The sequence below is a fragment of the Peromyscus californicus genome, unplaced genomic scaffold (assembly GCF_007827085.1).
Source record: "Peromyscus californicus insignis strain IS unplaced genomic scaffold, ASM782708v3 Scaffold_8__1_contigs__length_139910024, whole genome shotgun sequence".
NCBI classification, from domain to species: Eukaryota; Metazoa; Chordata; class Mammalia; order Rodentia; family Cricetidae; genus Peromyscus; species Peromyscus californicus.
Genome location: NW_026294606.1, coordinates 30,974,308 through 30,995,858, shown reverse-complemented (window position 1 = coordinate 30,995,858; position 21,551 = coordinate 30,974,308). Strand labels below are relative to the sequence as shown.

General features: G+C 41.9%; 1 protein-coding gene and 1 pseudogene across 1 annotated transcript; both read left to right on the top strand.

Annotated features, from left to right (window-relative positions):
* Positions 1-530: 530 nt before the first annotated feature.
* Positions 531-8,226, top strand: LOC128103735 (serpin B9-like). Its single transcript, XM_052728346.1, has 6 exons — positions 531-698; positions 1,403-1,540; positions 2,002-2,119; positions 4,126-4,268; positions 5,986-6,141; positions 7,560-8,226. The coding sequence occupies exons 1-6, from the start codon at positions 531-533 to the stop codon at positions 7,962-7,964; spliced, it is 1,128 nt and encodes a 375-aa protein (XP_052584306.1). The 3' UTR covers positions 7,965-8,226.
* A 4,206-nt stretch (positions 8,227-12,432) lies between these two features.
* LOC128103839 (serpin B9-like) lies at positions 12,433-20,675 on the top strand (annotated as a pseudogene).
* Positions 20,676-21,551: the final 876 nt, after the last annotated feature.

The following is a 21,551-nucleotide window of genomic DNA, read 5'->3' as shown; positions in this document are numbered from 1 at the left end:
TTCAGCATCTCCATGTCTGTCCTGTAGCAGCTGCAAATACAGGGACTCTGTCTAATGCATACCTGGACATCTCAGAGGGGTCTTCACAGGCAGACCCAGAATGCAGCTTTGCTGAAGCCAGGCTAGAGGACCTGGATGCTCATGTCTGTTTTCGTCTTCCCTTCCTCTTTTCTCTCCTCCTCCTATTTATCCTCCAGGCCACCATCTTCAGAGAGAGGAGGTGGTGTGTATGGAAGGAGACTAGCGGGCCCCTCTCTCAGCTGTGTCCTGTGTGTGCAGTCCTGATGATCTGACCTCTACCTTTGCAGATGATACAGACGCTAGTTTGGTCTGCTGCCATGACCACACATAGATAATAATCCTAAGATTGAAAGGACTGTGACCAAGAATGAATTTTAAAGTCCAATTTTAAGTACTTTTGAGCTTTGAATGAGAACCAAGAGTAGAGTCCCAGATTCCCCTGAGTCAGGTCAATGAACCTTCAGTGCTGTGTTGAGTACCATTTCTCCTTTGTCTCCAGACTCTGCATCATGAATACTCTGTCTGAAGCAAATGGCACCTTTGCCATCCACCTTTTAAAGATGCTCTGTGAAAGCAACCCTTCGGAAAATGTCTGTTATTCTCCCGTGAGCATCTCCTCTGCTCTAGCTATGGTCCTCTTGGGGGCAAAGGGAGACACTGCAGTCCAGATGTCTCAGGTAAGCTGTCTGTCACCCCTCACCTGCTTCACTTGCCTAAGGGCTGCTGAGAAGGGAGGGTAGGAATGTGCTCACACTGTTTCATGGGGCAAGGGCTAAAGAGGAAGGGAACCATAGTCTCCTCAAGTATGACTTCTTATAGGGGCAAACCATTTTCTGAGTAAAATTTGGAGGGAACCCTTAAAATTTTGTCCAGACTTCACTTAGCAAATGGTGCTAAATAATCTCATGCTAGGCTTGGTGGAATGGACCTTTAATAGCAGCTGCTAAGGGCACTGAGACAGGAGGATCTCAAGTTCAAGGCTAGCCTGGGAAAGTCAGTTTCACATGTAAAGGTCTTTGTGTTATTGTTTTATTCCTTTTTTAATTATAGAGGAAGGGTGTTGGGCTTATAACTTAGAGCTCTTGTCTAGCATGACTGAGGACCTAGCTTCAGTTCCAATACTGTAATGAGAAAAAGAGTTACTGAAATTATTGGAAACATAGGTTGCTGAGATCTGCCTCATTTTTTAGAGCAATAGACTTTGTAAGTATTCATTGGCAAGGAAGATTAATTCCTCATTTTATTTGTTTCGATCCCAAACTGCCTTGCATCAGATTCTCATGTAATTTACTTCCTGAGCCATCTCTTTAGCTTGAAAATTGTTTTAAAATCAAGACATCTCATCACTGAGTTCATAAAGATTCATTCTTTTCCTTTACAGGCACTTGGTTTAAACAGAGAGAAAGACATTCAAGAGGGCTTCCAGGGACTTCTCCATATACTGAACAAGCCCAATAGAAAGTACGCACTTAGAACGGCCAACAGGCTCTTTGCAGAGAACACTTGTGAATTCCTCCCAGTAAGTGGTATCAGTAGAATGATATCAATTGTATTCAAGTACTTGTTGCTATAGATCACAGAGGAAGGACCCTAGAAAATGTGAGAAAATTGAGGATCAAGTTCTAGCCAGTGTGATGATACATATCTATAATATCTACATTTAGAAGGCTGAGACAGGAAGGTCATGAGTTCTAGTCCAGGGTTGGCTATAGAGAGAGACTCAATTCCATAACCTTCCCCAAAGATCATAATTATATAATGATATCTTGAAACATTTAAAATATGACTACTTGTAATTTTTATTTATTCAAGTCTGGTCATTCCACCTTATAAAGGCCTAGTACATGAAGATATTTGTTGCTAAAAGTGACATTTACATTTGTCTTAGTTTTGTTTTTTAATGCCACAGTATCAGAAGTTTGGGAAGCTTGCTGACACTATATTTTGCAATGTTACCTCACTGAACACATTTCTCTCCAGACCTTTAAGGAGTCCTGTCTTCAGTTCTATCACTCAGAGCTGGAGCAGCTGTCCTTTGTCAAAGCAGCAGAGGAGTCCCGGAAACACATAAACACATGGGTCTCCAAACAGACTGAAGGTCAGGATTTCAAGATGTTTCACACCCCACATTCTTGTCCTTTCCATCCACCCCTCTCTGCTCTTCCCTCCCTCCTTTCTCTTAACTTCCCTTCTCCCCCCACTGACTAATCCCACCACAATTTCAGAGAGTCAAAGGGATGCAGACCAGCTAGGTCACATGGTGTAATTTAGACCTCAGTGAATTCATGGTGATTTTACTGAGACACTTAAGACTTTAAAAACAGAGTTGTGCCGGGCGGTGGTGGCGCACGCCTTTAATCCCAGCACTCGGGAGGCAGAGCCAGGCGGATCTCTGTGAGTTCGAGGCCAGCCTGGACTACCAAGTGAGTTCCAGGAAAGGCGCAAAGCTACACAGAGAAACCCTGTCTCGAAAAACCAAAAAACAAAAACAGAGTTGTTTGTGTATTTCTCTAGGACAGAGGGGCTGATACAAATGTCCTGATTTCCAGTCTAACAGTTTACATTAGAAGACATGGATGGTCTGCAGTGATGGCAGGTCAGGTGACTCCACCATCTCTAAGATGGAGATGCATGTTTGGAAGTTCCTCATAATCTTGCCCTGGGCTGGATCTTCCTACAGTCTGTGTTGCCTGAGCCTGTACCGCCTTTACCTCTGAAGAGGACTTCTGTTTCTGCTTCCACAGTTCCTGCCTCGGATCCCTTACTTGTATTTGGTGAAACTAGACATGATTTCCACTGAAGACACTCTGTCATGGACATTCACTTACATTAACCTAAGGAGCCTCCCATTTGGGGTTGAACTTTAGTTATTTTTATTTCAGAGATGGCATGTTCCAGTATTGGTCTTTGAGATCATTGAAATCATTTTCTAATATTTGAACCCCTCAGATGCCTCTCTACCACTAGGTACATTTTTATTTTTCCTAACGGAGATAGTATAGAGTGAGAGCCTCTTCTTAAAGACTCATCAATCATTTGCCAATTCCTGTTGGAGTCTACACCTCTTGTGTACTCTTGATCTTGTAAGTTAGCAAGGATTTTCTTCTCCATTGAGGAAACTCATTAATACAGAAGAAAGGATTCTGTCCTTTCACCTGCATTATCTCTTCCAGGGATGGATAGCACTGCAAAGTATGTAATAACAATATTTCCTCCACAAGCTACTTCCTGCTTTGAGTTTCTGAACGTGGAATGCTAGATGAGATGCTGTATTAAACAGTCATGTATTAGTCAGTGTTCCCTAGAACAACACAATGAATGCATATTACAGAGGTGATTTAATAGATAGGCACACACAATATAGGCTAAGTAGTCCAATAGTGGCCATCTACATGGGGAGAGGCTAAGAATCTGGTAGCTGCCCAGTCTATGAAGCTGGAGACTTCAGCAGTCTCAATCTGGCATGGAAGGTCTAGAGTATTCCAGAGAGCCACTAGTCTTAGCACACATGAAAGTCTTAGCAAACGTGCACTTCAGTGTCAGCTGAAAATGGAAGGTACAGTGGTGTGAACAGTGTAGATGCACTCACCAGCAGGGACTAAAGCAGGCAGACCAAAGCAGTGCTGCTTCTCTCTAGGTCTTTATATTAGGGTAGCACAGGAAGCTGTTGCTCCCTTGGGAGAGCGTCGTCTCCATTAGTTACTCTTTCTGGGAAATGTCCTCACAGACCTGCCCAGAGATAGTTCTCTGGCTTGATCCAGACCCTGTCAAGATGGCAACCATCAGTAGCACATGGGGGAAACCCTGGTGCCCTGTGACCCCTTCCACATTTCCGGCTTCTTTGTTTTTCATTCTGGAGTCATGTTCTTTTTTTCTGCTTTTCTGAAATCTACTTTTCTCAAGAGAGAATGTCTTTCACCATCCTCACCTTGGCCGTGTTCCTCCAGTGTCTATGACCTTGAGTCAAAATGGGTGTTGGTATGTTGTTTTGATTTATTTGTTCATATGTTTATGCACATTCAGCAATTTGTCCAGCTGTCATATCAGTTAATTACTTACATTTGTATAGCATGAACCTGAATGAAGTCTCTGCTTTGTCAAAAGGGAAAATTCCAGAGTTGCTGTCGAATGACTCAGTTGATGAAGCGACTAGGCTGGTTCTTGTCAATGCCTTATATTTCAAAGGAAAATGGCATCAACCATTTGACAAAGATAGTACAAAGGAAATGCCCTTTAAAATTAACAAGGTAAAGACCAGTATTCAAAAGTTCATGCCAGTGTGATGAAGAGATTGCATGGAAACGTGTAGTCATGAATGTGTAGCTCTGGGGCTCAGTGGTAGAGATCCCATGTCCTGTGTGGGTGCTAGGCTTGATCCTCAGCCCAGAAAGAGAGAGAACAGGAAAGCACAGAAAACCATTTGAAACATTTATTTTGAATGATGGTTAAACTCCATAAAAAAATGATAGGAATATAGAGTATTTACTGCCTGTATTATTTTGCATTCTGTTGGTGGCTATGACTGCTTTTGATAATTTCTCATGTGACCATTGCTTCTACATCATTTTAGAAAATTTTCCTATAAGTTCCAGAATGTCAAAATTGAGCTGCTAAAGTAGTATATTGTCTGGACAGAGCATGAGGCAGAGTGGAAGGGCATATGCAAACATTTATTTAGTGGTGTAACATTTAATTAAAAAGCATTTGAAATTATTGGACAATTTGTCATAATTAAGCACTATTTATACATTTCTAATACTGAAACAGAGTGATTAAGATATCAGTCTTAATTGGAGCATAATTTGAATTAAAGTAGATATTAGGATAGCCTGCCCAAAGCATATAAAATATAACTTAATTCACTTTGGAGTCTTATGAATGTTAAAATCCCCATTCTTTTATTTTTAACTAGCAAAACTTTAAAAAATATTATAAATGAATGAGTTCTTTTAATGGGCAATTTGTAATTAGTAAATGAATGAGTTCTTTTATTGGCTCCCTCACTTGTAAAGTGTCAACAAAAATTTTTTGCTTTGTATTAGGTCATGAGACTGTAAAACATCACAAAGATACATGGAGATCTGTCCAGAGGGAATGACTAACACATCAGAAACAGGATTTTTATCATTTAATATGCTCAACAATTATGTTTAAGGAAACAGCATATAAGTAACAGAATAAATTTTCATCAAATGACTGGATTACTGTCATAGTCATGTGAATGGGACTACAGACAGTTATATTCTCTCAGAAAACAACCTGGAAACAGGAGCACACATGCTCAGAGGTTCACGATGGGTCACAACCTTCTAACCCACCAATGAGCAGAGAGCTCCAGAGCACAGGTACTCATTGGCTTAGAGCAGAGCTCCATCCTGATAGCCCATTAGGGAGAAGGAAAATTTCAGTTAAGTGGCTACAAATTGGGGACCCTCTGGAAAGATCTCCATGTATCTTTGTGATGAAATTATAGTCTGATGACAGAAAATTTTTATCAACCCTTTAAAAGTTGGGGGACCACCTGGACAGAATCTCATGAATCTTTCTTTGATTTAATGAATTGTTTTGGTTCTGATAGCCCAGGGGTATTTTTTAAAATATGGAAGTCGAACACATGAGAATATTTTAATTAAAATGATGCATTAAACATCAAAATTTGCTCTGACTCCACTCAGTGATGGAATATGACCTGAGAGTTGTAAGATGAAATAAACCCATCCTCCCCATATTGCCTTTGGTCATGGTGTTTCATGACAACTATAGAACCCTTTCTACAACAGTCCCATATCTGCATACAACACATATTTTTAATGAAAGCAGGAAGAGGCTGGCAGACATTGACTAAGTGGTCACTGAAACATGAGTAGTGTTTGCATTGTATTAATTGGTATTAACTGCAGCTCATTTGGAAACCTTCTTAACTCTGTCAATAATGTCTTTTATGTCCTTGATTTGTCTGTTCAGAGAGAGCAAAGACCAGTACAGATGATGTGTCAGGAAGACACTTTTAACCTCGCCTACATGAAAGAAGTTCAGGCACAGGTGCTGGTGATGCCCTATGAGGGCACGGAGCTGAGCTTGGTGGTCCTGCTCCCAGATGATGGTGTGGACCTCAGCCAGGTGAGGCGGGAAAGTCTGTAGCAGTCACCACTCTAGATGTCTATGAGAAGAATCCAGTGTCCCTGGTGTCCTTTCTCATTAGAGCAGAGCTCAATGTTTTCAACTTGGCACCTGCCATATGAGTGTGTAGTTCTCACACGCTCAGCTTCCAGCTCTGTGCAGTCCCTGTGTTTGAGGATCAAAGCTGTGTCCAAGACTGCCACTGTGGATTGTGAGATCTTGCCATATGACACAACTTCATCACTAGAATGGGAGATACAGACCTGATAGGATGAAGTGAGGACAACCCAACAAGAAACTTAGCACAGTGGTTGGAAAATAGTCCCCTCCATAAACACAGCCCCATAGCATGATCTTTGTTAGTATTTTGTTTAATTTCTGAGAACTTAAAATGACAGAAAAAATATTGCACTTTTACCCAAGAAAGAAGAAGAGGAGGGATGCAGTTGGGGAGGGCAGAGTCAGGCACATCATAATGGCACATCTAGGGCTCCCTTGCAGCAGGACACCCCAAAGTGTGTTAGCCATCCTCTGAATGGAGGGCAATGGAATAAGCATGACCAAAGGCGTCTTTGTGAGCACAGCAGCTCCCCTGGCTCATCCCATCCAGCTCCCTGACTGTGGCATTGTTTTTCTAGTGTGTTAGTTTTTCATCATTGACAAAATGCTTGACATCAACAGTCTATGGGAGGAAGGATTTATGTTGGATCACAGATTCAGAGGGCTCATTTCAAGTTACCTTGCCCATCCACGGGTTTGATAGTGATAGATGCTTGTGGCAGAGACTGCAGACCTCTTAGTAAACAGGAAGCAGAGAAAGGACAAAGGACAAAGGACCAAGGATGACCTTCATAGGTACACCTCCAGTAATTACTTCCTTTATTAAGCCGGAGTCCCTCATTTCGAAAATCTTAGCTGCCTCCAAAACAAGGTTTCAGAAGTGAGGCTTTCAGTGTAATTTTATACTTAAGCCACAACAGCTCAGAAAACAGAAAGAATATCCCTAGATAAACATCCATTCTGTTGTGGCCCACAATAAGTTCTATGTTTCCAATTTTTCACATTTTTTAGTAGTAATGATGTACTACCTTCAAAGCTAAGTCTAGATTAAGAAAACAAAAGCAAACATAACCTATTCCATAATCTCCTGGACATGAACACCTGTAAGAATTAAAGATGTCTCAGAAATGATGCAGAGGACAGCCAGGTCTTCCCAGCCCTGGGCTGCTTGTCTTCCATGCCTATCAGGGAAGCCTCATACAAGCTAGCAGGACAGTGAGACCCTCACACCGTCTGGCCATGTGAATAGACAGTGCCCCCTGCAGGATGATGGGTGGAACTGAGAGCAGGTTGTACCCATGAGCCTCTCCCTAAGATCTCACCTTTGAATCTGAAAGTCTCTAATTCTGCTTTGCCAGGTGGAAAACAATCTCACTTTTGAGAAGTTAATGTCCTGGACCAAACCAGACTTTATGAGGAGCACTGATGTTGAGGTTTTCCTTCCAAAATTTAAACTGCAAGAGAATTATGACATGAAGTCTGTGTTTCAGCGCTTGGGGATGGTAGATGTCTTCCAAGGGGGCAAAGCTGACTTATCAGGAATGTCTCCGGAGAGAGACCTGTGTCTGTCCAAGTTTGTTCACAAGAGTGTTGTGGAGGTCAATGAAGAAGGTACCGAGGCTGCAGCAGCCTCAGCTGGCATAGATGTACCTTTCTGCTTAAGTGAAGTCTCAACATTCTGTGCAGACCACCCCTTCCTTTTCTTCATCAGGCACAACAAAACCAACACCCTCCTGTTCTGTGGCAGGCTCTCGTCTCCGTAAAGACACATTTACTGTGTGGGAAACAGTTACTCCTACAGCTCTGTGAGGATGGGCATATGGGGGACTCCATGTTCCAAGATGAGGGCCCTTTCCTCCTGGCAGCCTGATCTTAGGATGCCCACAATCATCTCCCCTATCCCGACATTCATCAGTGCCCTTTGCCAGGTCACAGGATCACAGAGTGGTTGGGTTTCCTGTTGTGTAAACAACAAAGGAGGCAAACAATTCCCACAAGAGAGGCCTACAAAGTTCTCTAAGGTGACCCTAAGTAAATGCCCCCTCACTGCACAGACAAGCCATGCCAGCTCTACACGCTGTCCTTTCCTGGCTCCTTGACTCTCCCCATCACTTGCCTTAACCTGCTTACATCATAGTAAATGCTTTTGTGGATGATGACAGCTACTACAGTTTACTAGTGATTGGTCCTTAATGCACATTTTAAATTTATCTTCTTTGTTGTCCACCACTCACCAGGAATGTGCCCACCACTGTGTTAGGCTTGGGGACAGGTACTGGCAATGTGGTCCTCTAACAGCTGGCCTTTACTACTCTTTCAAGTTATCTAGCTGTCATGACAGCTGTCTTGGACTATCACATGTTATCCTTGTAGAAGTCATACTTCTGTAGACTATTGTGTTTGTCCACCACCAACTGTAATAGTTAAATTCTATGAAGTCCTTAAAGATTATTTCACAATAAATTTATTTTTCTGATCAACCATGTGTGCTCTTTGAACTTTAATTGGACCACATAGAGAAGTTGCTTTATCTGTTAACCTTCTGCATCTTGGATAATCCCCCAACTAGAATCCATGGTCACCAGGGGCCAGGGTTATATCTTTCTATGCCATATAGTCCAGGCTGTGCTACTTACAGGCAGTTAGAAGTGATTTCACCATGTAAGAGTGCCATAATGGGGCTGGACAGAAGGCTCAGATGTTAAGTCAGCTTGCTGCTCTTGCAGAGGACTCAGATTTACTTTCCAGAACCCACATGACTGCTAACAACTTCCTGCAACCCCAGTTTCAAGGAAGCTTATGCCCTCTTTCACCTTCAATGGGCTCCTATACACACAAGATGCACATATCCCCAATCAGACTCACTCCCATACACATAAATTTAAAGTAAAGACATTTTTAAAGAAGAGTACTCTAAGTTTTCTTAACACTTGGATAATACCTATTATTGCCCTTTAAGGACTTTTTATTGCAATTATTCCTGTAACAAAAATCAACAATATATGGATAAGAACTTCAGTGCCTGTCAGGGGCGTGCCGTCTTCATCTTTAATCCCCTTTCAGACACATTGCATAACCATCAGGCACTGATTCTCCATTCTTTCCCCACTTTGTAACCACCAATCTTCTCTGTTTCTGAAGATTTACCTAGTCTGTATATGTTTTGTAGATTTTCACTCTGCTTTCTTGTAATGCCCTTTCATTCATACAAACTGAGTATTGTCAATGAAGTTCCACAAGTTTAATATTATGTTTATCATTCAGTCTATCCTTGCCGCAGCTAAGAAACCCACTGCCATGCTCAAGGTCAAAAAGAACTGCCCCTATGTTTTCCTCCAAGGCTTTCACGGCTTGTGGCTTTAATATTATTTCACTGATCAAGTTTGAATTATATTTTATGTATGGCATGAGGTAGGAGCCCAATGTGATTCTTTTATATATAAACATCCAGTTTTTCCAGTCTGTGTTCATTGCTTTTGAATTGAAGATAGTGTTGACGACCAATGAAAAGGATAAGCAATGTTTCAACTAGTGGGGTAGTGTAGAAGTAACTCATTTACATATACTGAACAACATCGTAAGACTGAGGAAATATCAGAAATCAATGCTAAATGATAAAAGACAGATAAAAATTTCTGTAAGTCAGGGATCTCAGAGATGGCTCAGTGGGTGGAGATTTTTCCTGCCTTGACTGACAACTGCAGTTTGATTCCCAGAATGCACCTGGTGGAAGAAGAGAACTGAGTCCATCAAGTAGTCCTCTGACCTCTCTGTGAGCACCACAGTTGGCACGCACACAAATACACAGTTCAATAAATAAATAACCATGTAAATCAGATAAAATAAGTCAATAAGTTAATAATCAGGAAAATACACATAAAATACCATCAATTTGCTGTCAGGAAGAAATCTTATCAGGGAAGCCAGGGAGTAGTGTAACAGGGGCCATGGGATTACCAAATTGATAATGCTCAACCAGGACACACTCTGGTAATATCTTTAGTCATCTGTGTGCGCAGGATTTTCTAAGGTTCACTCCAGCACATATCTTAGTGATGTCACCCACAAGTCCATGAAAGGACAGTGACTTGGATGTTGTCTGTAGACACATTTGAAGCAGTAAAGAAACGGACCCAGGTGTCTTAACAGTAGTTAAGAAAGCATGCTGCACACTGAATACTGAACAGGAGTTAGAAAGTTGTCCTGTCTCTTTTTATGACAACTTGAGAAGATGCTGAACCACACTAGCTGGCTTCCTCTTCAATGTAGAGTTTCATATACAAGATTGTTTTGAAAAACCTGAGGTAAATCACAAGCCACCCCTAACACCTGCTGCCACCTTCTTCCCAAAAAGGGCCCACATCATCTCTTCTCTTCAGGTCACACTCTCTCTCCTGGGTCCTCCAAAACTTGCTGATCCATTCCAGGGCCAGCTGAATGGAAACTCCACCCCTTTTCAGTTGAACAACAGACCAGAGACATAAACAGAAATCCAGCAACATTTCCCCCTTTTTGGCTAATAAAAAGGGAAAGGTTCTAACTCTAACATAGTAAAACTATATACAATAAGAATTTTTTTTGGTTTTTTTTTTCAAGACAAGGTTTCCCTGTGTAGTTTAGTGCCTGTCCTGGACCTCGCTCTGTACACCAGGCTAGCCTCGAACTCACAGAGATCTGACTGGCTCTGTCTCCTGAGTGCTGGGATTAAAGTTACAATAAGAATTATTATCAAATATTGTCCAAATAGAAAGGAAAGTTAATAATCTTAATAAAAAAGAAACTACATACAACAAGAACAATTATCAAATAAGAAATACATTTTCAATGTTCAGTCTATAGGTACTTGGCAAATTTAGAGAGATTATTCTGTTAGGTCTCCTCTCCTGAAGAGTGCAAAGTTTTGTATGTAAAATACCTGTTTACCATGACTCAGGGGAACTACAACTGTCTAGTCTTCACCCTATCAAGGGCCTGAGAAGGATATAATATTATCTGAGCGAACAGAAAGAGCATTGCAAGTGACTTCCAAAATTAAGCAAAATGACAGTAACAGTTGGCTGTCTGGACAGTCACCCAATGTTCCTCTGTAATGTTGGGGAATCCATCTTCAGCCCACAGGACTAGAACATCTGATGGACTTTTTGTGAAGCAGGAAATATTGAAGGACTGTCTTACCCTACCCTGTCTTGGCAAAGTTTGGCAGTCACTTTTCTTTGTGTCCTGCTAGTCCAGTTTATACAGTATACTGTCAGCAGTCAAGGCAAGGTCAGTTTTTTGCCCAAATGGCTAGCTTTTGCCACAAAGAAAGCAAACTCCATCATCCTTCTTGAAGTAATTGGTGCTGCCAGGAGCAGATGTGTCTCATATTAAGAAAAGCCTAAGTTATTAAAACATTTTAAATGCCATATTCTGTGTGTCTTTAAAGTGCTTGAAGCACTCTGAAACACACTTCCAGTGTTCAAAGGTCATATGAGAGTCAGAGCACAGCCATGGGATGTGCAGGGACTCAGATTTGGGTTAAGATGTTAGGAGCAGTCACTTAGTCTAGGTCAAACTGTCCATTCAACTGGGAGTGAGGTATGCTCCACAGAGAAACAGCCTGGTGCCATTGCCTGATCAAGGCCTCCTGAGCAGCCACTGCAGGTGGATGCTCCCTGCTCCACAGCAGAGCTGGTGACACCAGCCTGTCTTTGGGTCTCATTCAGCATCTCCATGTCTGTCCTGTAGCAGCTGCAAATGCAGGGACTCTGTCTAATGCACACCTGGACATCTCAGAGGAGTCTTCACAGGCAGACCCAGAATGCAGTTTTGCTGAAGCCAGGCTAGAGGACCTGGATGCTCATGTCTGTTTTCTTCTTTCCTTCCTCTTTTCTCTCCTCCTCCTATTTATCCTCCAGGCCACCATCTTCAGAGAGAGGAGCTCGTGTGTATGGAAGGAGACTAGAGGCCCCCTCTCTCAGCTGTGTCCTGTGTGTGCAGTCCTGATGATCTGACCTTCTACCTATGCAGATGACACAGACACTAGTTTGGTCTGCTGTCATGACCACACATAGATAATAATCCTAAGATTGGAAGAACTGTGACCAAGAATGAATTTTAAAGTCCAATTTTAAATACTTTTGAGCTTTGAATGAGAACCAAGAGTAGAGTCCCAGATTCCCCTGAGTCAGGTCAATGAACCTTCAGTGTTGTGTTGAGTACCATTTCTCCTTTGTTTCCAGACTCTGCATCATGAATACTCTGTCTGAAGCAAATGGCAACTTTGCCATCCACCTTTTAAAGATGCTCTGTGAAAGCAACCCTTCGAAAAATGTCTGTTATTCTCCCATGAGCATCTCCTCTGCTCTCCTCTTGGGGCAAAGGGAGACACTGCAGTCCAGATGTCTCAGGTAAGCTGTCTGTCACCCCACACCTGCTTCACTTGCCTAAGGGCTGCTGAGAAGGGAGGGTAGGAGTGTGCTCACACTGTTTCATGGGGCAGGGGCTAAAGAGGAGCTAAGACAGAGTCTCCTCCAATAAGACTTATTTATTTGTTTATTTGTTTATAATTTATATACATTGGTGTTTTGCTTGCATGTATGTCTGTATGAGGGTGTCAGATACCGTGGAACAAGAGGTACAGACAATTATGAGCTGCCCTGTGGAATGAACCTTTGTCTTCTGGAAGAGCAACCAGCATTTTCAACTGCTGAGCTATCTCTCCTGCCTCCCCAGTAAGACTCCTTTTAAGGTAATACATTTTCTTGAGTAAGAACTTGGAGGAAACTCTCAAAATTTTGTCCAAACTTCACTTACATAATGGAGCAAACCAAATTTCATGCCAGGCCTGGTGGCACAGGCCTTTAATTCTAGCTACTATGGAGACTGAAACAGGAGAATGCCAAGTCCGAGGCTAGCCTGGACAACTTAGTTTCAAATGGAAAAAAAAAAGTAGTGGAGGGAGTGGGCTGTGATTATAACTCAGTGATAGAGCTCTTGGCTCATATGCTTGAGACCCTAGGTTCAATCTAAATAGTGCAATGTGAAAAAAAAAAGTTGTTGAAATTATTTGAAACACAGGTTGCTGAGATCTATTTTATTTTTAGAGGAAGAGACTTTGTAATTATTCATTGGCAAGCGTGGTAGTTGGAATGTAATTGGCCCCCATGAGCTCATAGGGAGTGGCACTATCGGTAGGTATGGTCACGTTGAAGGAAGTGTGTCACTGTACGGGCAGGCCTTGAGATCTCTTTTGCTGAAGTTTCACTCAGTATTGCAGTCCATTTCCCGTTGTTTGCAAGATGTGGGACTCTCAGCTATTTCTCCAGCATCCTATCTGCCTGCATGCTGCCATGTCCCATCATGATGATAATGGACTGAACCTCTGAAGTGTAAGTGAGCCACCCAAATTAAATATTTTCCTTTACAAGGTTTGCCTTGGTCATCGTGTCTCCTCACAGCACTAGAAAACCTAACTAACACAGCGAGGAAGGTTAACTCCTATTTTTAATTGTTTCAGTACCAACCTACCTCGCATCAGAGCCTCCCATACTTCACTGCTGAGCCATCTCCTCAGCTTGAAAGTTTTATTTACAACCACAAGGTCTCATCACTGAGCTCATAGTGATTCATTCTTTTCCTTTACAGGCACTTGGTTTAAACACAGAGAAAGATGTCCATCAAGGCTTCCAGGGGCTTCTCCATATCCTGAACAAGCCCAACAAATAGTACTTGCTTAGAACGGCCAACAGGCTCTTTGCAGAGAGCACTTGTGAATTCCTCCCAGTAAGTGGTATCAGTAGAATGACATCAATTCTATTCAAATACTTGTTGATATGGATCACAGGAGAAGAACCCTAGAGAACTTGAGAGAATTAAGGAACAAGTTCTGGTCACTGTGATGGTACACATCTATAATATCTGTATTTAGACGTCTGAGACAGGAGGGTCATTAATACTTGGCCAGCCTAGGCTATTCTTCAATGATATCTTGAAATAATTTCAAAATTGACTACTGTTATGTTTTATTTATTCATGTCTGGTTTATTCACTTGCAAAGATCTAGTATATGTAAATGTTTCTTGTTTAATGTAATATCTACACTTACTTTAGCTTTTCTTTTCATGCCCTAGTATTCAGAAGGTTGGAACACCTGCTGACACTATATTTTGCAATGTTATCCCCTGATTATTTTTCTCTGCAGACCTTTAAGAAATCCTGTCTTCAGTTCTATCACTCAGAGATAGAGCAGCTATCCTTTGTCAAAGCTCCAGAGGAGTCCCAGAAACACATAAACACGTGGGTCTCCAAACAGACTAAAGGTCAGAATTTCAAGTTACTTCACTCCCCACATTCTTGTCCTTTTTCATCCACCTCTCTCACTTCTTTCTCTTAACTTCCCCTTTTCTCCCCATGAACTAATCTCACTGTTATTTCAGAGAGCCAAAGTGATGCAGACTAGCTAGTCCATGTGGTGTAATTATGACCTCAGTGAATTCATGGAGGTTCTACTCAGACTCTTAGATTTAAAACACAGAGTTGTTTGTATATTTCTCTAGGGCAGAAGAGCTGATACAAATGTCCTGAGAACTCCTGGGCCTGATTTCCCATCTAACTGTTTGAGTTAGAAGACACAGGTGATCTGCAGTATTTGCAGGTCAGGCGACTCCACCATCTTTGAGATGGAGATTCACTGGTAGACCTTCCCCATAATCTTGATCTGGGGCTGCTTCTTTCTACAATGTGTTACTGTGGCCCCCACTACCTTTACCACCGAAGGGACCTTCTGTTTCTGCTTCCACACCTCCTGCTTTAGATCCCTCACTTACATTTCATGAAACTAGACTAATGGAACTAGAGTCAAGACCTCTGTCAGGGCTGCTCAGTTACATTGATCTAAAAGGGCCTCCCATTTGAGGTTGAATCTTTTTTGTTTTAATTTAAGACATGACATGTTCCAGCATTGGTCTTTGAGATCATTGAGATCATTGTCTAATATTTAAGCCATTCAGATATTTCTATACTAGTAGGTACATTTCTATTTCTGCTAACAGAGAGAGAGTAAGACTGAAAATCTCTTCTTAAAGACTCAGCATTTATTTGTGAATTAATCGTTGGAGTCTTTACCTCTTATGCACTCTTGATATCATAAACTAGCAAGGATTCTCTGGACCATTGAAAGGATACTCCTTATTAAAGAAAAAGGGAGTCTGTCCTTTTCCTGCATTATCTCTTCCAGGGATGGACAGTACTCCAAAGTATAGAGTAGTAATATGTCCTCCACAAAGAACTAGACATGACATGGAGTGCTCAGTGAGACACTGCATTTAACATTGGTGTGTCAGTCAGAGTACTCTAGAAGAACAGAATGAATATATATTACTAAGTGGATTTAGTAGAATGGCACACACAATACAGGCTGAGTAGCCCGATAGTGGCCATCTGCATGTGGAGAAACTGAGATTGGGGTAGCTGCTCAGTATGTGGTTGGAGACCTTACCAGTCTCAATCTGGCATTGAAGGCCAAGAGGATTCTAGAGGGACCCTAGTCTCAGTTGACATGAAGGCCAAATCCACTGGGTTCCAATGTCAGCTGAAAATGGCAGGTGCCGTGACTTGAACAGACCAGATGCACTCACCAGTGAGGACTGAAGGCAGGCAGACCAAGCCATGCTGCTTCTCTCTTGGTCCTTTATATCTGGGCAGCACAAAGAAGGCATTGCCTACTCAGGGGTTTGCCCTCTCCATTAGTTACTCTTTCTGGAAAATGTCCTCACAGACCTGCCCAGAGACATGTCTCTCAGTTCATTCTAGACCCAACCAAGCAGGCAACCAACATTAACCACACCAAGGGGGTAAAGAGCCCCTTCTATTCCTTTCCACATTTCCTGCTTATTTTGTTCTCCATCCTGGAGTCACTTTTTCTGCTTTTCCCAAACGTGCTTTCCTGGAGAGACTTGGAAATCTTTCACCATCCTCATCTTGGCCATGTTCCTCCAGTGGACATGACCTCCAGTCATACATGGATGATGTTGTGCTGTTTTGATTTGTTTTTTAATATGTTTATCCACATTCAGCATATGTGAAAATATGATGCTTGGATTTGCGCAGATGTCAGATCAGCTTATTTCTCATATGTGTATAACATGAACCTGAATGAAGTCTCAGCTTCCTCAAAAGGGAAAATTCCAGAGTTGCTGTTGGGTGACTCACTTGATTCCAGGCTGGTTCTTGTCAATGCCTTATATTTCAAAGGAAAGTGGCAAAAAGAGTTTGACAAAGAACGCACAAGGAAAATGTCCTTTAAAACAAACCAAGTAAGGAACAGTGTCCAAAGGTTCATGCCAGTGTGGTGGAGAGATTGCGTGGAAGGGTGTAATTGTGAATGTGTAGCTCTGGGGCTCAGTGGTAAAGATTGCATATCTTGTGTAGAGTGCTGGGCTCCATTAGTTACTCTTTCTGGAAAATGTCCTCACAGACCTGCCCATGTTGGAGCAGAGAGCCCCAACAACACAAGTCAAACTGGCCTATTTCTAAGCAAAATTGGATACAATCTGACTTTGATAACGGTAGCATGAGACCAACCTCCTGCAAGAAACAGGTGCCGCTCATCCCCTACTCATTGTAGAATAAAAGAAGTCTTGTGAGCAACAGAGACTCTCAGCATGGCTTAGTTCTAGAGTCAGAGTAAGGCTTAAAGAAACACAGTAATGGTGGCAGAGCCAAGACTGAGTTATTAAAAATTATCTGCTCTTCTATATCAAACTTGATTGATGAAAAACTCTCGGGGGGAGAGAGGAGAGAGGAGAGAGGAAGATATGCTTTATAGACACTTAAGGCTGCCTTGTTCCTTTTGCTCAGACTATCGCTCAGACTAACACAGAAAATAATAATCTCATGTGTTTGAATGCTTGGCCCATAGGAAGTGGAACTATTGGGAGGTATATCTTTGTTGGAGTAGGTGTGTCCTTGTTGGAGGAAGAATGTCACTGTGGAGGTGAGATTTGACGTCTTGTATGCTAAAAGCTGTACCCAGTGTGGCTTACAGTTTCTCCCTGATGCCTAAGGATCAGCTCCTTCTCCAGCACCATAACTGCCTGCATGCCACCCGCCATGATGGTAATGGACTAGATCTCTGAAACTATAAGCTAGACCCAATTAAATATTTTCCCTTATAAGAGCTGCCATGGTCATGATGTCTCTTTATAGCAATAGAAAACCTAAGACAGAGTTAGTACCAGGGCCTAGAGTGTTGTGATGCGCTTTTGTTTGGAGGAATGTGAACTTCAGGAGTTTTGGTTAGAAAGGCAGTTGAACACTTTAAGTGGGGCTTAATGGGCCATACAGGTAGAAGCATGGAAGACAGTGGTACTGAGTATGATTGAAGCTATGGAGGCCTGACTCAAGATGTTTCAGAGGAGAAGAATTTTAATATGTTGCCTAGAGATCAGTCTTATGATATTTTGTTAAAGAATGTGGCTGCTTTTTTGCCCTTGTCTGAGAAGTCTGCCAGGGAGTAAATTGAAGAGTTTTGCATTAATTGCATTAACAAAAAAAAAAGTTCAAAAAAGCTTAGTATAAACTCTATCATATGGCTATTACTGTTTACTTTTATGCAAGTCTATAAAACAAAAAGAAGCAAGCTGAGAAAGAAAAAAATACAAAATGTACAATTTGAGCAGAAAAGGGGCACCTGGAAGCTGAATAGAACTAAGTACTGTGTTCAAGGAGATAAACAGATTTAAAAAAATAGAATAAAGGGAGGGAAGACACACCTAGCTAAGCTTTCAACTTGTGAAAAGGAATTAAAGAAAAGTGAATAGGAGTTAAAGAAAAGATTAGGTTATATCTGGTGATGCTCAACTTATTCTGTTATAAAGGCAAATTAATATTTCCCCAAAAAAAGCAGATCTCAAAACCACTGTATTAAGGAAGGTAATCCAGTCTCAGAAAAAAAGAAATATAGTTCTTCTCATGTTGATCCTGGCTTGAAATATAAATGTTTATGCATATAAATACGTTTAAATGTGGGTAAATCCAGAAAACAAAAACAAAACAAAAAGAGAAAAGGAAGCAGATAAAAAGAGGTGCTAAGGAGGTGGGGCCTCGAGGACACTTGTAATGAGAAAGCATAAAGGAAACTGGAGGAACGTTGTGAGGAGAACGGGTGAGAGAAGGGGGAGATGGGGAGGAGGTGAATCTGTTCAAACTTTGCTGAAAAGAACATAATGATATCTAAAGCATTGTATTCACCATGATGCTCTATAATGCACTGTATGATGCTAACTTAAAAAGAATATGGGGTGGGAGTGGAGGAAGACAAATAATAATATGTGTAAGAAAGATGTCTCTGTGAGAGTGTGAAATGGTACATTGGCCTTAGAAACCAGTAAGGAGGTCCTTAAGATGTTAAACAGGGAGTTGTCCTAGTGCCCAGCTGTGCTGGCTAGTGTTATGTCAATTTGACACAGTCTAGAATTATCTGAAAGGAAAAAGATGTTAATTGAAAAAATACCTCAATAATATCTGACTGTAAGGTATTTTTTTTTCCAGAGCCGATGACCGAACCCAGGGCCTTGGGCTTGCTAGGCAGAGTTAAATGCCCAACCAGTGATTGATAAGGAGGGCTCAGCCAACTGTGAGCAGTGCCATTCCTGGCTTGGTGGTCTTGTGTTCTATAAGAAAGCAGTCTCAGCAAGCCATGAGGAGCAAGTCAGTAAGGAGCATCCCTCCATGGCCTCTGCATCAGCTCCTACCCCAGGTTCCTGCCCTGACTTCCATAATGAACTGTGATGTGGAAGCATATGCAAAATAAACCCTTTCCTTTCTGAGTTGCTTTGGTCATGGTGTTTCATCACAGCAATAGTAACACTACTTATAACACCAACAGCTCATTTTAGGTATGCTTTAAAGAGAACAGAAAATATTTATCCACACCAACACATTTGAACAATGTTCACAGCAGCATTATTCATTAATAACAAAAACACGGAAATGCTGTAAGTACCTACAACCGAGTGAAGGGATTAGACAATCCTGGGTCTAAAGATCAAAGATTAAAGAGGGAAGAAGGGAGGTGTACACAGGGGAGGAACAACTGAGTTTTGTTTTCTGGTAATAAGAGAGACCTTCTGGGGAACACTTGCTCAGTCCGTTCATGGCCTGTCATTTCCTGTCAGACAGCTGTGTGGTATCATTAGCTTTGAAGTGGGATGGAGAGATCAGGCAAGTCCAGGTCACTAACCTTGATTCACAGTTTTAGAAGAAAACATTCCTCAGATGATTGACAGTCTATATGCAGAGCTGAGCAGAAGTATCTAACTCAAAGGTCAAGGCAGGAAAGGTTTCAGACACAATGTGAAGACCAAGGCTTTGCGTCCACTCCAGTCACCCAGTGGATGTGTGAATGGGCAAAGAAGAGTCAGTGGTTTCAATACAACAGTGACCAGGTCCCAGGAACCCACATGGCTGAAGTGTTCTCTACAGAAAAGCTATTGGAAGAGTAGTAGCATATTGTCTAGCTAGTGACCTCCAAACTGAGTGAGGTTTAAGTCCCTTAGAATGTGTGAAGATGGAGGTTTGATTTAGTTTTTTCCTCAATAATAATACTAGCTCCACCAGGCAGAAAGAACTAGAAGACAGTAGAAGTTATGCCATACTGGTGAATGTAGGTGGTTCTCTACCAATCCATGGGTTCTAGCCCTGGTTTTATCAATAAGCTGCTACCTGTAAATTCTGAAGCAGGCTTAGTCTCTTAACTTCATAGTGTTAGCTCTCCAGGACTACAACAGAACACCCCACGAATGGACTTATAATGTGACATCGTTTATTTGGTCTGACTTTGGAGGTTTCACTCTAAGGTTTACCTGTGCCATTGCTTTTGAGCCTGTGACAGCATGACATACCATGGCAGGGAAGGTGCTGTACAGGAGACTGCTTAGTTCCTGGAAGCCAGAATATGACCAGGAGGAAGGCCAGGTGGCTGCAGGAAGTACTGGGTAGTAACCTTTAATAGAGGGAACTTTGTTTATATAAATAATGTTTACCTTTTGTCAAAAAGGCAAAGGAGATTGCAGGTCACTATTCTGCCATAAGTAATAGTTATACTTTTGCATTATACTTTTGAGTTTATTATAGCTTCTTCCTCCTCTCTCCCACTCTCTCCTTCTCTCCCAATCAATCCTTCTTCCTATATCAGTTTCAGTCTGTCCATCACCTGCACCCAAACCCCCTTCTCCCCTTGATTCACTCTGTCATCCCAGCAGGGCCTCAGCTATCCGGCTCTGGCCACTGGACTGCTACCAAGTCTCTTGTCTTCAAGCTTTATCTGAATCAACGCAGCTGTTGCCTGCATTTATTTATCATTTTCTTCTACATACTGTCTTGTTCACTTCTTAGCCTCTCTTTTTTATTCTAGCATGCCCTTTGCTGTAACTCAAGAACTCACACTTCAGATAGACCAGTTTTTACAGATAAAATTCTATGTGTACAACTGAAGTTTAAATTTAAATACCTATTTACCTAGATATTTGCATATGAAATTTTTTAGTGCACAAAAAAAAATCCTTTCATGATGCAATATGCAAGGCTGAAATAAATGTTGCCAGGCAATACACAGATGTGGTTGTAAGATTGGTGAGCTTATTAGGAGATTCTGGCCTTCTGAGTCCCCAGACTCCAAGACCTCTGCAAGAGTGAAATACATTCCTGTCATTAATGCTACTACATTTAAGCCCAGGTCTTAAATTGCACTGGAGATAATTGTGGTTGTCAGACCATCTTTCCTTGACTTTTTTCTTTGGGGGGGGGTCAACTTGGCACAAGCTAGAGTTATAGAGGAGCCTCAATTGAGAAAAATGCTTCCATCAGACTGCCCTTGGAAAGTCTGTAGTGCATTCTTTATTGTTAATGATTGATGTAGAAAGACACAGCCCAATATGGTGGTGTCACTCCCTAGGCAGGGTCCTGGATGGAGGATCAAAGCAGGTTGAACAAGCCATGGGGAGCAAAACAGGAACCAGCATTCCTCCATGGCTTCTGCGTCAGATTCTGTCTCCAGGTTCATGCCTTGAGTTCCTGCCCTGATTTCCCTCAATGATAGCATGTGACCTGGGAGTCACAAACTGGAGTAAACCCCTCCCCTCACACAAGCAGCTTTTGGTCATGCTGTATTTTTCACAGTGATAAAAGCCCTTACAAAGGTGCTGACCTTTAATGAAGATACAGAGGAATCCAGAAACAAAATGACACGTTCACAGAGAAGACAGTTGGTGAGAAGCTGTTTCTAGTGAACTTGGAGTTTCACAGGAAGCATGACTACGTGAGGCCTCACCAGTGCTGTCACTATGATGGTTTATGTGCTTCCCTGGTTC

Excerpts from the sequence above, each read along its gene's own strand:
- LOC128103735 (XM_052728346.1), top strand. The coding sequence starts at position 531 with ATGAATACTCTGTCTGAAGCAAATGGCACCTTTGCCATCCACCTTTTA. Across the intron at positions 4,269-5,985 it reads TGCCCTTTAAAATTAACAAG|AGAGAGCAAAGACCAGTACA; the intron begins GTAAAGACCAGT and ends TTGTCTGTTCAG. Across the intron at positions 6,142-7,559 it reads ATGGTGTGGACCTCAGCCAG|GTGGAAAACAATCTCACTTT; the intron begins GTGAGGCGGGAA and ends CTGCTTTGCCAG.